The 16,693-nt window shown below is 35.3% G+C and overlaps 1 protein-coding gene across 2 annotated transcripts in view; it reads right to left on the bottom strand.

Annotated features, from left to right (window-relative positions):
• Positions 1–16,693, bottom strand: part of cacna2d3a (calcium channel, voltage-dependent, alpha 2/delta subunit 3a) — a 220,840-nt gene that overhangs the window by 12,848 nt on the left and 191,299 nt on the right. For both annotated transcript variants that reach the window (XM_066643291.1, XM_066643292.1), the window contains 7 exons: positions 14,738–14,782; positions 13,996–14,058; positions 12,582–12,652; positions 6,430–6,505; positions 5,739–5,791; positions 5,320–5,375; positions 1,158–1,272 (listed from right to left, as the gene is read on the bottom strand). In XM_066643291.1, coding sequence (XP_066499388.1) covers positions 1,158–1,272; positions 5,320–5,375; positions 5,739–5,791; positions 6,430–6,505; positions 12,582–12,652; positions 13,996–14,058; positions 14,738–14,782 — 479 coding nt within the window. The remainder of the gene's footprint in view (positions 1–1,157; positions 1,273–5,319; positions 5,376–5,738; positions 5,792–6,429; positions 6,506–12,581; positions 12,653–13,995; positions 14,059–14,737; positions 14,783–16,693) is intronic.

Below are 16,693 nucleotides of genomic sequence, written 5' to 3'. Positions count from 1 at the left end.
TTTTACAAAGAACAGAGTTGTTTTTTTTTGCCAATTCTGAATCTGTTCTCTCTTTCTTCTCTCCTTACTTCAGTGTTCCCTCACCCTACCCTTCCAGACTCATATATTAAACTACTACAGCAGTTTCCTTCCAAATCATTTCTTTAATAAAAACATGTGTCTTTTAATCATACTGTAAAGTTATCCTCTGCATTTCTGTGTTTTGCTTTTTCTCAGCGCAGTTGAAGCAATAAAAGTGAAATATGGGCTGAATTGGGACAAAAGTGGCCTGCTCGCTTTGAGCCTAAACGCTGAAAAAACAAGCCCAGCGGTCAATTCTTTGGCAACTCGGCCCTCGACAAGTCCAGCTATCAAAATGTCATGGTGAGTTAATAAAAGCTTGTTATGTTTATTATACGGTATCAGCAGAGGTGTGGTGTTTTAAAGTGGGAGCCAGTGTGTGCAGACAGGGGAAAAAGTTAGTGTATGTTTGGGGATATGAGTGTATAATAATTCTACAGGATAGGTCAGAAACCTCAGGAGCAATTCACACTGACTCCGTATGCCTGATAGCATTTTAATAATTAAAGTGTAACTCCAAAATTGTAATTTTGTTTTGTTAATTTCTGCATTGTTCAATCATTATCAGCTGTCAGTAATTCAGAGTGGTCTGATGTGAAATGGTTATTTATGGAAACTTCAACTTAAGCCATGTTAAGAACAATCCCAGCAACCAATGCTTTTATACTGTAGCAAATCCTTTGGTCCATGGTCCTGTTAAGAGCCGGGTGTGTGGGGGACATTTTATTGCTGCTGTTGTCGTTTAGTATGCAATGTGTTATATTTATTGTATTTTGTGTGAGAACAGTGATTTTGGAGTCCTGAAACCTTCTTGCCTTAGTAATCACCCTCACTCAAATGTAGGGGTCGTGTTAAGAGCTTGGTGAGGGTTTTTCCTCTGTCCTTGTAAATACTAAAAACAATAAAAAGCATTATTAAACATGCATGCTATGTTTTCTACTACTGAAAACACCACAATACATTATGGTGATAATAGCAAAACTGATAAATATGCACATGCTAGGCCAAGTTTTATAAATATTAGGAACAGGTTTTGAAATTGTTATAATGAGAATGTTCTTGTTCTCTTTATAAGTTTGTTACACTTTTCCACCTACTTGATGCAGTCATCACAATCAATGTTCCCTGTGGTTTCCTTAATGGTTCTTTCTGAGATGAAAGCTGGATATTCAGTATCACATGGAACCAACATAGTCCGTCCATCTCTCTGAGCTAGAATAAGAAAGAGACACGGAGAAACCGTTAACTATATAGACAGCGAGAGAGAGAGAGAAACAGCATAGGCTGTGAGAGAAAGAAAGTTAGAGAAACAGTTAAAGATAAGTGAGAAGGGAGAGACATGGAGACAGAGACAGTTAAATATATAGGTAGACAGAATGAGAAAAAACAGAGTGAGAGAGAGAGATGTGACCTCAAACCTTTTTTTTCTTTTCTTTTTTCTGGAAGTGGGAATATCAGTGTCTGAAGCAATCCATCATACAGAAACAGTTCTAAGTATAAGACTGAATTCAGTTCACTGCCAAAAGCTTTTTCCAGTTTGTTTGTTTAGTTTTGACTCCACCTAGTGCTCAAACAGGTGAATGCAGTTCACATTCTATGTTCGTGTGAGTGCGCAAATGAACGTTTGTGTTTCTATGTCCAAACTAATTGATACTTATAATCTCATATAATTTACTTATATAATTTTATATTATAAATACATCTGAAAAGTATATATGTACTTTATATATGTATAAGTAAAATAAAAATGGTAGCACGTTGTAATACAATAAAAAAACATCTTTGTTTTACAGTTGTCTTTTGTTTAACACAAGAATGTGCAAATGAAAGTTTCTGCAGACCAGGCCTGCTGGAGGTTTCTGTCTCTTAATTTGTAAAGACACTTGTAAACACTAAGTAAATAATGAGCGTAAGCAGATTGTAAAAAAACAAATAAGGGATAAATTGAGATGATTGAAACTTAGTGTTGTCTCGTGCTCAGTGTGAACTGAGGTGTGGATTAGTTAAGCTCTGTGAGCAGCACAGATCTTTCTGACTGCTGCTGTTATTGCTGTGGATCATGTTTCCACTCTGAACTCTATACTCTGCAGTTAAATGAGAAGAAGCAGGAATGTGGATTCCACTGCAGTGGAAAAAAATTTAGGAACTGCACTTTATCACATCTCGTGAGTAATTATAAATACAGCTCTGAAATCATTCAATCAGCAGCCCCTGTAATCTTCCCAGAAATTTTATAATCATCTGTACCTTTCGCACCAATCAGCCTCAAGACTCAAAACTGCTGTCAGGTGGAGTGAATAACATTGATTAACTCCTAACCATTGCCCCTGTCAAGGGATGGAATAAAAGTAAGCAGCAAGTGAACAGCCAGTTTTTGATTTTGATGTTTTGAAATCAAGCACAAGTGATCTGAGTGAATTGTGATGTTCATTATGTTAATGTATGAGAATAAATACATCTTATCCCTGGACAGGTGCATTTTAATGAGATAATCAATGTTATTCATGTTGCCTGTCAGTAGTCTTAATTTTGTGGCTGCTCTGTGTTTATCAATTATCACGTATGCAAAATAGAGAGGCTTTAGTAAAAAGAAAATATCAAGTTTTATTGATTTTTTTCAAGGGTTTCATATAAAATTTACAATATCTTTGCATTGACCTCATTTTATTTTTCCCACAAATGATTCAAATAGAGAGTAATATCACATTTAAAGTGTGTTATCTGTAGATGATGGGTACATATATTTACTATGAAAATAAATATGAACAAAAGTGCTCATACATTTGCAAAAATCAAAGTGCCCATGTGGATTTGTGACATTTAGATCATGCTGAAGAAAATATGTTTAACCTGCAATGTGTGGATGTGCTTAAGTGTGCTACAGCAGAAGTTAAATGGGATTTACAGAATTTATAATGGAGTTATAATTTGAGCTATTGGCCAATTCCAGGTTCTTTGAATTCACTGATATGTTTAAGGCCCCCACTTATACAATATTTTAAGACAGGAAGAGCAGCTAAAGGGCAGAAAGTGACAAAGATGCTGTGAAATAAGATACGGCTTTATGTGCTTCACCTTGGCAGAAATATGTCTGTGTTATTAAGAAGCGGATATTACTTCTTAAAACATACTTTTCACAGATCATAAAGTGTCTCGCTCTGTAGCCACCAGAGTCACATACACACACGTGTGTTGGTCAGCTTAGGTTAGGTGCATGGCATCGCTGCTCTTGAGTTTCGTGTTTAAAATATGCCAGACGTGAGCACTAAATAATGACTAGTGCTGGAGGTACTGCAGTGCTAAGTATTTCATAACAGTTATTATTGTTTTTATTACAAAGTGTATAATTCATTAGTGTTACCCTTGAAATCAGACCACAGACTGTTCTAATGCAAATTGTTACTTGCCTTATTTGTGTCTCTAAGAAAATATTAATTTCTGTGCTGAATTTAACAATTTTCTTCTATATAGGTTCCAAACCTGTCTTTCTACATAGGTGCTATGTGCATAGGCAGTGTCAGTTTACTGAGATTAATGCTCTCTTTCTAAATAAATTACTGTGATGAATTTTCTCGATAATTTCCAGTTGCACATGTATGAGTTTCAGAGAAGAACGGAGTGCCTGGTTTAATTAACATCATTTCAATATTAGGAATTATTGGTCTAAGTTGTTTTTCATCTGTGGGAAAAATTAATGCTATTTGCAGTAATTATTTCTATAGCACCCTGCCAGAAACCATAATGCTCTAAAGCTGAAATGTTTTTGTTTTTTTTTCCCCTGTGTACATTTCCCATCTGAGTGTGACTGAATTCCGTGAATAATGAGGTCATGTAGCAGGCAAAACAAAAATAAAATACATAATCCAAGCAAGGCATTCCTGAACACAGACACTGCTATTTATATACCCCCTTCTGTGATGATCGAGTTTTTAACCATGTTATCATGTCTATGATGTGTTTTTAATACTGTACAACATGTATAAGCAGTAAAATAAGCAGTCAGTTTCATGGCTAAATATTTTGGCTTTGAAACTGCAGTGTTCCAAAGACCAGGTTTTCTTACCTAACAAATACAATAAACCAGTTCCATCAACTTGCTGGGCAGGGTTTTTGAGCTGCTAGTGAGTGACAAGAGAGGTGTGTGTCGATCGAGATGGAGACTAATTGCATATACGTATATCTGCTCATACTGAATGAAGGCCAAGGTATTGAGTTAAATCTAAGACACAATGTCTTTAGAAGATTTCTCCCTTGGCAATAACTTAAATACATCGTTTTGATGAACAAAGATGAGTTGTTAAGGATTTAATCGTTGACCAGAAGGAGGACTGCTATTAAAGTTTCCTAGTAAATTTGAACACTATTATATAAAAAACACATGCTATTCACACTATACTACTGCTTCTTCATGATCATCCTATTGTGTGTGGTGTATTTTGTTGAGGGTGCAAGACTTATGGTGTCAGGTTGCAACAGTGTTGCTTTAGCAACATTTATCTTTCAAATCCTTCATAATGTTTAAATTAAGAGGATGCGCAGAAATAAACAAATACATATGGCAGTGTGTAACAACTTTGGAACATTTCTGTATACCACAGGGCGTGATAGCAGTAATTTTAGAAAATGCATTTCATTTTTCACATAGGGGAAAAAAGTGCTTAGACACAGACATGTTCATGCTGCTGACTACAAAATGCTGCAGGCTTTACTGTGAATTATTGCTTTCCAGTTAGTGCAATCACATAAATAGATAAATAGTTAATTACACTGAATTATACAAGGAATTTCATTCATGCAGTTTCTCCATTAAAAAAATAAAGGCAAAATATGACAAAGCATGGGCTAAAGGGAGAATTAATGTTGTTGATCCAGAATTAACCATTCATTTTGGCCTCATTAATGTTTACTTTGTTTGATGCAGTCAAATGCTCACAGCATGTTGTGACACCTATCTTTTGACCTTCTTTAAAGGAGCAGACTTTGTAAAAGCAGCAAATGAAGACTTGATTTCAAAAGAAACACTAGGAAAGTAGATGGTCCACCACATATGTTTGACAATACAATATGACTTTTTTAAGGTCCAGTAGTTTCCTAAGTACAAAGGATTTGTCTTTACAAATATATTTGAATAGTCATCAATGTTTCATTGTAGAGTCAAAGGAATGCAATAATAAATATTTCAGACACGGTTTTGTGAAGTCCAGTTAATTTTATAAACATCAACATCTACAAGACACACATAAACACAGTGAAACATACCCTTTGCTGTGAAATCAGAGTGCCACCAACTGTACAGGTTGAACTCCAACAGAAATCTGTGGACACAGAAAAAGGCAGATGTGAAAAAATTGAAAATTCAAGTGTGACTAGTGTCAAAAATTGCATGACAGATCTTACTGATGGCACTGTAAAATATTAATTTATTTCCTGGGCTGTTATTAATTCCATTGACAGTTGTAAACGACAACAAGACAATAGAAATCTACACAATGATGTCAGCCCACCCAGGAGTAAATGAGATTGTAGCTCAGCAGTTTCACACAGACAAACTGGGATTCCCCTAGCTATACTAGGTTCCATCAGACCTTTGCTAATTTATGAAGTTTTGGAAGATGATGCCAAATCCCAGTGCCTAAACAGACTAAAGAGTGGTTTTAAAAATGCTATAATTCTCTCACATGACAATCTCTGTCAGCAGCCACTTGACAGTTGTGAAGAAGGCGAAGTAGGGCTGTGGAAAAAGAGCCATCAATCACAAAACAGGATTAAATCAGTAAACAATAACAAATATAACACACTGCTGCATGGGCATGGAGAAATGCAGTAAATACTGAGGGATGATTAGAAGTGAATGGTGTATGACACACACACACACACAGCGCAATAGAGGTTTTGCTCCACGGATGTGGCTTCCCCTCATCACTGTGCGGGCAGACCACCCGAGAGAGTGAGAAGGGAAAGAAAAAGATGAAAACAGAGAGACGAGAAAAAAAAAAACGGGAAATAAATTGTCGCTGTCCAAGGAAAAGCTATTTTTTTGTTTGCCACATCACTTTGTGAAAAAAATATATCCTTATGAATGGTTCAATAGAAATACTTAATTTTCTTGGAATACAATTTCACTTCAATTATTTTAATTTTGATTATTACGAAAATTTTTACTTCCATATTTGAATACCATTGACATTTAAGAAGTTGTTTTTCCTTCTACTATGAAGTTACCTTTTTGGAGATAAATGTTTATGGACACCGACAATATGCAGAGGAGGAGAATGGAGGTTTACACGGGCAACCTAAAAACAGCACTATTAAAAATGATGATGTATTCATATTCATTATTACAAATGCAGTTACTTCTTTAATGCTTACATCTAATAGACTGTTTGAACCATCACTGCTCTCTGCAAAGATCCTGCAGATTGCCTGATAGTCATACAGAGTCACCCTGGGAGAGAGAGAGTGGGGTTGGGGTGGGGTAGGAGGAAGGTTGATAAAGAAAGAAAGAGATTGATTAGCGATTAATGTGAAAAAATTGAGGAAACTAAATATTCAATATTGAATCTTAACATACTAAATGACTACTACAAATGATACAACTCATGAAATTCATATGTGAATGTCTGTGTAAATAGTAATTAATAAAGATATCAATAAAGTAATTAAATCATATATTATTCACGATAATCAGCAATATTTTATGTGACATGTATTTATTTGTTTATAAACTCCTGCATTCAAGCTGATCTCACACAGCAACCTCTAAATCTGAGGTGGCCTTGTTAGCAACCAACATAACCCAGAAACTCATCAGACACTGGAGGAATCAGATAATTATCTGATTATTGGAAGGAAAAGAAATGATCTGTGCAAGTCCTGTTACAAATACTTTCTGAAATTGCAAAAGCATGAATTGTGTGATGTATGGTCTGCTGAGTATTTTTAAACCACTTTTTACAGAAATGGAGTTGTTTGTTTGTTTATTTATTTTTCTTATGAAGTTAGCTTTGCCACTGATTCAGAGTTCAAGAATCTCTGCTGTATCCTTCCCTATAAGACATCACTCATAATAACCAGTGACAAGTATCTCTGATATCTCTGTAATCCATACATGCAAAACTATCTGCATACACAGGATCTTTGTGATGGTATGTGGGTCATACCAGCAGTCATCCAGTGAGCTTTAATTTGGGAAACAGATCCTGAGAGAGAGAGATCCTGTGTATGAAGATGGAGGAGAGGGAGCGTTTGAAGTGTGAAGCCTGATTCCATTCCAACAGTGTGAAGATGCAGATAGAAAAGGGAAATTATGAGTGTGTTAGATGAACTTGTGTGCAGACGGGCTATTCTTTAATAAGCCTGCCCCCAGGCTGGAAAGCATGTGTTGTGTTTGTGTTTTAGGGCTTGATATGAAAAATGACTGAGTCTGTGTGTATTGTGATTGTCAGTGCAGGTGTGTGGAGTGGCTTTGAGAGCCACAGAGCAGTATGTGTGTGAGAGAGAAAGCTGTGTGTGTGTTGTTGGAGTTTAACATGTTATTCTACACAGCCTGAGGACATGTTCTGACCCAGTAGAAGCAGAACCACAGAGGAAGAAGTAAATACAGTGCAGATGATATTACACCTAATTCTTCAGAACTGATGAGATTAACAACCTTACTGAGCTCCAGGCACAAGACATTATACATACACTTCTGGAAAGCATTGTCTTTACCTCCTGAATATTGCTTTATTTTTTCTCTCTAATGGCACACGTGGCAAAAATAAGACATGGGTCAGAATCTATGAACATTTAATGTAAAAGAAAATTTCTTATAAACAGTTTAGGTGCTTTATAACTTTAAACACTGAAGAACTTGTAAGATTTATAAATCCCATGCCTCACCAGAAGGAACTATATCTCCTCTTAAATACATATAAAGTATATATAGAAAGACTATAGGCAGTTTGTTCTTTATATATTTTTAGAATAATTTGAATGAGAAAACTTAATAATGATTAAAGGTGTTATGTGCGATACTTGTTGAACTCAGTTTATTTTGAATAACATTTTTATGAAGAAAAATAAAAACTAAAATTTATTACAGATTACAGATGTTGATTGTTTTCAAAGAATATAGTTTCATTAAATGACAACTGAATGTCTATTAGCTTTGCAATTTTGTGTGTGCGTGTGTGTATATATATATATATATACACACGTCATGCATGCGTCATGCATGCAATTTTACAGCTATATTTATTGTCCTATTACTGATTGCCTCAAACTTAGGTTGAAATTATTTTCCCAGCAATCAATACCTTTAAAGGAAATTTAACAAAATTAAATAAATAATCAATAAATTATTAAACTTATGCATGTTAAAAATATAGAGATTAATATAGTTGTCATACATCAGAACATTTGTGATCAAAGCTACCTTTACTATTGGCTATCATTTATTAGGATTTGCCACAAGAGGCTGTGTTGCAGTGATTTTACCACGAATTATCCAAAGTCGAAATGTAACAATGTTTATCTTGTTTGTGCACATTCCGTGTCATGTAAATCTGAATCCATCATTATATCCAAGATAAAATTCTTGTTTTCCCACTATCTTCAATTGAATAAAACGGTTTTACCAGGCTTTAAAATATCTTGATATTGATTGTCACTGTGCACAGATGGACAATGAAAAACAATATTAACCATTAATAACCTTTCTCCCCCAACCCTGTCCACCTCATTAAGACATGACCAAATTTCATGTTTCACTCAGACATATATTCTGAATATGTTTTGTGTTTTCGGTCTTATTTCAGTTTTCTTGTCTCAGATTGGACTAGGCTGGCCTCTTTTCATCACCGTCACCTGTTAGCTGATGTGGAGTGCATTGCGCTGTGAGAGGGCTAGTCTTAGAGCATATTCAAGCATGGTGTGAAATATATTTGAATGGCAGCAAAATATCAGTGTCTAATTAACAGTGAATTTATATTTTATTAATTAACACAGTAACCATTTTTAGTTCTTGAAGTCAATTTACATAGGTTGTGATTGTCAAGCAGCTTTTACTGCCAAAAGTAAATCCACTATGTTTTATTAACCTGGCACATTGAGCACATTCCACAGATCTAAGCAGTCTTTTACAGTGGCACAATTAATCAGCATATCAACTACTTGTTTTATATAAACACTTTTTTTTCTCTGAATTATAATCTTTCTCCCTTGATCTTTTGTAGAGTGAGAGATTTCTAAAGGCTACAGGCATAAATATTAGTGTGTTTACCGTGTTGAATGACAGTGTTTGGGCAAAGGATGAGGATGTAATCTGGCCATGTGAGTGCAGAGCCCTGTATGGAAAAATCCTCATACACTGCTCTCCTCCTCCTCCTCCTCCTCCTCACATTCCACAGTTAATCACAGCTAATAGCACTGCCCATTGCTCCTGGCTATTCCCATCTCACTACACACAGCAGAGGGCCCCATTCTCCAGATGTCTGGTTGTGTGTGTGTGTGTGTAACAAAGCAAATTTGCGTGTTTTGTTTGCATATATGTGTGTGAGTATGATATAGAAATATAGTTGTCAGATTTGTTTTGCCTGATTTATTTATAGGATTAACTGTTCAATGCCTATCCTATTCATATTGAACTGAAATACTTGTTTTAACATTTGAATTTAATATTTTTGAAAAATAATACATGTTATAAAATGGGGCCAATGCCACACACTAGCTAGGACTCCCCGAGTGACACTCTGCTTTCAAAGTGGGTTCATGAGACAAGTGCATGCTTCCTTAGAGACATGTGAGAGCAGCCACAACCTCTTTTTCAGACGCCCACTATCACAAAAAAGTACACGACAGCTAAACATTTTTGGAAACCACTAACTACTCAGAGCTCATATGGCAGCTGACACCGCATTGGTTAGATATGATGCTGATTGTTGTAAGGAGCAGGAGGAAAAATTTCTACCCAGCCTAAGAGAGTGAGGTCAGTTGAGGTCTCTTGAACTCTTGGCCTTGGAGGGCTCATTAAGCAATAAGGGGAGTAAATTATTAACAAATAAGGAGAGAAAATCGGAAGAGCTCAATTTATCCCATGTCTTCTTTGGCAGCACACAAAAAAACTGACTGGCTTGTTTTATTTCATCATGTGTGTGATGGCAGGCATTCCATGTACACAATATAAAGTGCAATATTAACACAGGATTTTTAAAAAAATAATATGCCCCTTATATTTATGGCATGCACTTGTCTCACGAACCCACTTTGATAGCAGAGTGTCACTCGGGGAGTCCTAGCTAGTGTGTGGCATCAAACCTTTCGTGCAACTTTCAGTCTGTTTCAGTCTGTCATGAAAGTAAATTTTTGCTGCTGTTGCAATTCACTTGTTTCATGTGCAGCTGAAACAAGTGCATTCATCTCGAATTTTTGAAACAGCGTTCATGAACTGACGTCAACGAAGATAACATGGTGAAGTCACTGCCATAGTTCCTTCCAAAATTTGCTACTAAACAATTAACATAAGTTATATATCTCAGGTTATATAATGTTAACTTGATAGCAGATTTAATAGCTGCTTGTGACAGTATTTGTTCTGCTTTGTTAGCCTGCTGTTATCACTGTCTATGGAGCTGGGCTATTAACTTTCTCCTTTCTTGACACCCCCTAATTCTGCACTGAACACAGATTCCTATGCTACACAAAGGATGAAAAGTACTACAGAATTTGAGACCAAGATGAGGTTGCAGATGTTTGTTGTTTGATAATAAATTTGTTGAAATTATTATAGAGGAATATTTAAATATTTTGCATATGATTTTGATTATATTTTAATTGCTTGGTCAGTGTTGAAAGAAACTTCACCATATAAGGCTAGTGTAAGAAGCAGCAAGTATCTCCTACATTTGATGATATCATGCATCCTTGAGATAAATATAAATTTAGTATTCACAGAAAACCACTGTTGTCCAAAATCAAATGCTGGCCTAACACCACAGTCATGTTCTACATCATGTCTGGAACAATGTCGTGTGCACAGATAAAAGCCAAGTTGGTAAATGTACATTGTGTTCGGATAAATAAATAAATACCCTACACATAAACACTAAAACAAAACCGAGATGTAAAGCATGACGGAGGGCGTTCCATGATGTTGAGCTGCTTTAAATGAATTCCAAGAGTTTAGTTCTTGCAATACATTGATCTAAACAGCAAGACTTAATGGAAGACAGGGACCTCAGACAGATAAGAATCTAATAAATTTCTGTCCCTTTAATGAGACCTAAGCCTCATCAAAATGTTGTTAACCTAAAGCAGTCAATTAATCCACAACCAAAAACATGCTCTGAAGACTAATCAAACTGATTATTAAAAAAAGAAATTAAATGTTCATCAGCGACATTGCATCTAAACCATTATCAAGAAGTATGCTGTGTGCTGCATATTAAATAGGCTTAATATTTATTATTATGAATCGAATAAAGATGAGAGCACTTTTTAAGGGCCATTCATGTAAGCAGCTTTATTTATTTTATAAGTTATATTTTAGACTTGCGGCTCTTTGATCCCTCTGGTGCGGCTCAGTTTTGAAAATAATTAATGCGTATTTAATTAAAATGTATTTTACTTTAGTTAGTTCATTTTCATAATGTAATTCTATGAAGATTATGGCGATCTTGTAACATCTAAAATATTTTACTATTTAAAATATATTGTCGCTCTTAATACACGTCACAACTTCCAGTGTGCAACACCCGCCAGTGTGCGGTTTCTTGAACTTTTTGACAGCTGACTGCACGCCGCCAGTAAAATGATGACGGCACGCAGAGAGAGGACAGCAATATTGTTTGCTGCCAGTGGATAATTTAAGTTCGGCGTTTTTTTTTTCCATTACTACAAGGACTCAAATAGACATTGAGTATTTTACTTAACCATCAACCCGATGTATTTTTTTCGGAGTTAAAAATATTTTATTGCATGCAGAAATGTTATTTCATTTTCTCTGAAGTCGTTCATTGATTTCATAAATGTAACACAGTATAGTTTGTTTATACATAGCACAAAGGCAAAAAAAAAAAGCACCCTGTTATGCACAGGGTTATTTCATTTAAAATTTCAAAAGGGTTTTGTGGCTCCCAGTGTTTTCTTTACTGTGAAATGGGTCCAAATGGATCTTTGAGTGGTAAAGGTTGCCGACCCCTGTCTTAAGGTAACTCCAAGTGTAATTCATTTTTAAAAAACTGTACTGAAATCAATGGAGAGTTGGAGGGAGGGAGTTCCTACTGTCCTCGAAAAGATACATAGTGTAATTTCTGCAGTGTGGAGCCCAGAGTAACAATGACAGAGTCCCTATTCTCCTTAGTACAGGTCAGTGAAATATCACAATGATTTTGAAGATGTAATTTTAAGTTTTAATATTACATAGTGGTCCTTTAAAGTAGCCACATTCTCTTCAGTTTTGAACATGTTTATGTAGTAGTATTATTAAAGAATTGAAATCAATGTTCAAATTTACTGATATATTTATTCACCTTTTTTCTTACCTTTTAAAAGAACCCATAACCAATAGTTTACTCATGACAGCTCCTTCTGCCTCTCCAAAGAATACACCTGTCTGAGAGAGAGATTTTCAAAAGCATTAAGGAGAATAAAGAAAAGAGGGGGGTAAAGGCATTAGTCTACATTAAAGTTTAACAGAGTTCTATAGGCTTAAAGAGATGGAGGATTAAAACATGTCATGAAGCAAAAAAAAAAAAAAAAAAAAAAAGCTTACTGACCGCCTGTGGAGTGACATGATCCTTAGCGACATGTACACGTGTGTGTGTGTGTGTGTGTGTGTGTGTGTGTATGTGTCTGTGTGAGAAAACAGGTGATTGCTCATGTGTTAAAGGGTTTGATAGAGCCTGTCATGCAAATACAAAGACAGAAATAGAAAGACAGCATGAATACCATGAGAGGATGCTGTGGTAAACGATTATATAATCAGCTCCCTCTAGAGAGAGCAATGAATCACAGTGTACACAGCCTACAAATACAAAGACTTATCTCTTTTCTTTATTTACATATATTCACAGCATGCCCTGAACCCTATTCACAGTTCCATTTAATCTTATGTATATTCAAAATATATTTAATCTGTAGGATTGTACTGTGGAGGGTAACAAATAACTTAGTAAATAAGAAATGTAATTATAGTGGGCATTGTTCAAAATCACAATAGACTACATTTTAGAGTGAGATTTAGTATTCCCAACATAAAATACAATTATGAATACATTTTTTAGATTAAAAAAAAGAATGGTTATGGATTCGCTTGCTTTAATAATAGCATCAATCCTGTCAGATAAGGATTACACCACCATTGATAACTGGGACTGAGATTGGGTGATTATACTGATCAGTCAAACTCCCCGTGCTCCATCATGTTTACAATGTGCAAATGTCGATGCTGTGTTCTTCTTGGACATGAATATTCTCCATCTTCTTGGAGAATAGCATGACTGGCATAATCATTATTTCAGCAAGATGTTTAACCAAGCAGTGATGAAATAATGCATCTATGTCGATATCTTAATAAAAAAAAAAAAAAAAAAAAAAAAAGATGTTGCGGTGGGTCCGGAGCCTATCCGGAAGCACTGGGCACAAGGCAGGAACACTCCCTGTAGGGGGCGCCAGTCCTTCACAGGGCGACACACCCTGGAGCACCCATATCCCTGGAGGTGTGCGACTGCGACACTACCTGCTGCACCACCGTGCCGCCCGTAGTTGGTTAATGAATCTCAAAAATATTGACCCAGTACCATGATAATATGGCACTGCTAAGCCACAACTTCCCAAGATCATATATCATTGGCTTTAACATTTCAAACCTATTAAACATCTGTACTTTGACAAGATTTCACATTATTATTTTATGTCTTCTCCTTCATAATACTAAAAAATATATAAATGTATTACCAAAGATGAGTCCTCTGCTACTAGGATAAAACCATTGTTGTCGATTAGATAGCAGTTAATATCCTGCAGAGACAAGTGAAAAATATCAATAAATACATTTAAAAAATAGAACACAGACTGTCTGGTGGATAACATTGTTAATATTAATTAAATGGGCTAGATTGCTCAAGGACAAAAAAAACAGATATACACAAATGCCAATGGTATGTGAAACCATAACATCCCAACTGTGTTTACTGGACATTTTTGTGGCTCCACTTTTCAGAAAATGTTTCCAATCTGTTGTAATCTTTAGTTTATGTATGACAGCTCAACAGTGTTACAGTATTTACAGAAGCAGTTTGGAATTTCATAGCAAGGACTACAAAACGACAAAATTTTTTTGTGTCATTTTGTGGCCAACTGCTGCATATTTGTTTTAGTTCTTGTGTTCTTAGTTTTGGCCACTTCATAAAACAGAAATTACAGTTGACCAGGGAAGGAATTTAGAAATTTGAACTTTTTAGACTCATGAATATGACCCAGTTTAAACAAGTATCTACATACAAAAGTATACATAAATATTTTATGTAAAATTATAAAATTAGGTTTTATTTTATAAAGGTACTAGAATTATGAAATCTGACAGCACATGTTCTCAAGTGGTGTAAGAGTGGAAATAAAACACAGACTTGGTAAGTCTTATAAAGGCAGATTGAGGTGACATATTGGAGAGTCAGCATGAGGAAGTATGCACACTCACATCATTGTCACAGCTGATGGAACACTTCCCATCCAGAGCAGCACACTACAGCAAGAAACACAAACACATTATTTCAAATGTCTGCACTTGGTCTGTGTGTATCTTGAGTATTGTTAAGAAAAACAAAACTAGCTCAATCCAATTTGATCATTTTTGCTTCCAATTCATCCTAAACGTCAACTGTAAAATGAGCAACATGCACAAGCCTTGTTCTCTGGGTATTCACTACCTCGTTGATTTGGAAGGTGTGGGCTTTATATCAGCCATCAGGCCAGTCTTGCCAGTTCTCACCATACAGCAGGGCTCATACTGTTTAAGGTCAAATTCAAGCACTTTCAAGGTCCATTTTAATGTTTTCCAGCACAAAATGTGCACAATATATTTAAACATGCAGGTTTATATTTTTTCCTTTGTTTTTTGTGCCCTCAGGTATTGGCATAAAAATGACACCATGAAAACTAGCATTCCCCAATTTTATCACACAGTGCACATCATTAAGTGTACATAAACAAATTAATATTCACATGTTCTCGAAAATGTGACTCAAGAGTGCAGAAATTTCTCTTCCTTGGTATAATGAAGAGCCGTTTGGGATCCAAAGAGTCGGCACATCTGGATGAGCCGAGTCAAATAAACTTCACCAAAAAGAGTGAGAATTCTCATCATTATCACACGCATAGGCGCTAGCGAGAGCAACGCAGAGCTCTGATTTTTTATATTTTTTTATTTCTTCATCTAAAAAGCAAACTATTCAGTTACTATTTACAGCTATTTGTTGTGAAAGAACACAGTTCCAATTTCAAGCATTTTCAAGTACTTTATCCAAAATGCCAGCACTTTTCAAACCTGGAAAATACAACATTAATATTTAAGAATTTTCAAGCAGCCGTACAAACCCTGTACAAGTGTCTGAACTGTCAGAGGTCTATGGCAGCTCTTTGTGTAAGGTGGTTTTGTGACCAATTCTAAGAATAATAAGACTTATGTATAGCTTATCAAATAAGCATTAGTACTATGCATTTATACTTGAATTAATCCACACCATGAAATATTGTATGTATAATTCTGTAAAAATGAACATAGACAATAAAATTGTAATAATATACACAGATTTCTTACAGAGTTCATGCAGAGAGAGAGAGAGAGAGAGAGACAGTATCAGTTTTTGTTAATGTTTTTGAGCTAGATTGTCTTGGTTATAATTAGGGATGGTGGGGGAAAAACACAAAAGTAACCACAGTTTAGATTAAGATTACAGGATATTCTGTATGTCGCTGTATCATTAATTAGAACCTTCACAATAGCGGCTTCCAAAAACCCTATCTATTATTTCTTTTTTTTAAACCATATTTATCATATGTGAATTTCTTGAATCTTGAATCCTAATTTTAGTAATAAACATATCTAAGAACATCCTTATCTTTTGGCTGTTACCAAGCAAAACACTTAATTAGATAAACTATATATTGTTTCTTCATGTCTGTGTACTACGTCTTTATTAAATTACTTGGATGATGTTAAACACATTAATTTGTAACAAACATTTACATGTATATACAGTTTCATCTTTTACATGTTCAATCCTGGAGCTACAGAATAGACTTCTCTCCCTATCACACATTTGAAAAAGTTTAGCTTACTGCCAAACTGTGCAGCAACCACACACGTGCACACAGAGGCAGTACACAAGAAAACATATTTATTCTTAAAGAAATGAGATTAAATGTTTGTCCAAAAAATATTATCCTATTATTTGCTACTTTCAATGCTGAAATGAGTGCAAAATTGACAATAGCAGGTGGTCTATCTTGGTACAGTAACATAAGCTTTCATATTTATTTTCAAGACACACTGAGTTCCCGGGATAATTTACTACTTCAGACATTGCATTACTGATGTTTTGTATACGCTAGGCATATAAAAAGCCCTATTGATCCCCTGCCTCTCAAAAATCTT

This window comes from Hoplias malabaricus, chromosome 14, assembly GCF_029633855.1.
Source record: "Hoplias malabaricus isolate fHopMal1 chromosome 14, fHopMal1.hap1, whole genome shotgun sequence".
NCBI lineage: Eukaryota > Metazoa > Chordata > Actinopteri > Characiformes > Erythrinidae > Hoplias > Hoplias malabaricus.
This window is presented reverse-complemented; position numbering and strand designations above follow the sequence as displayed.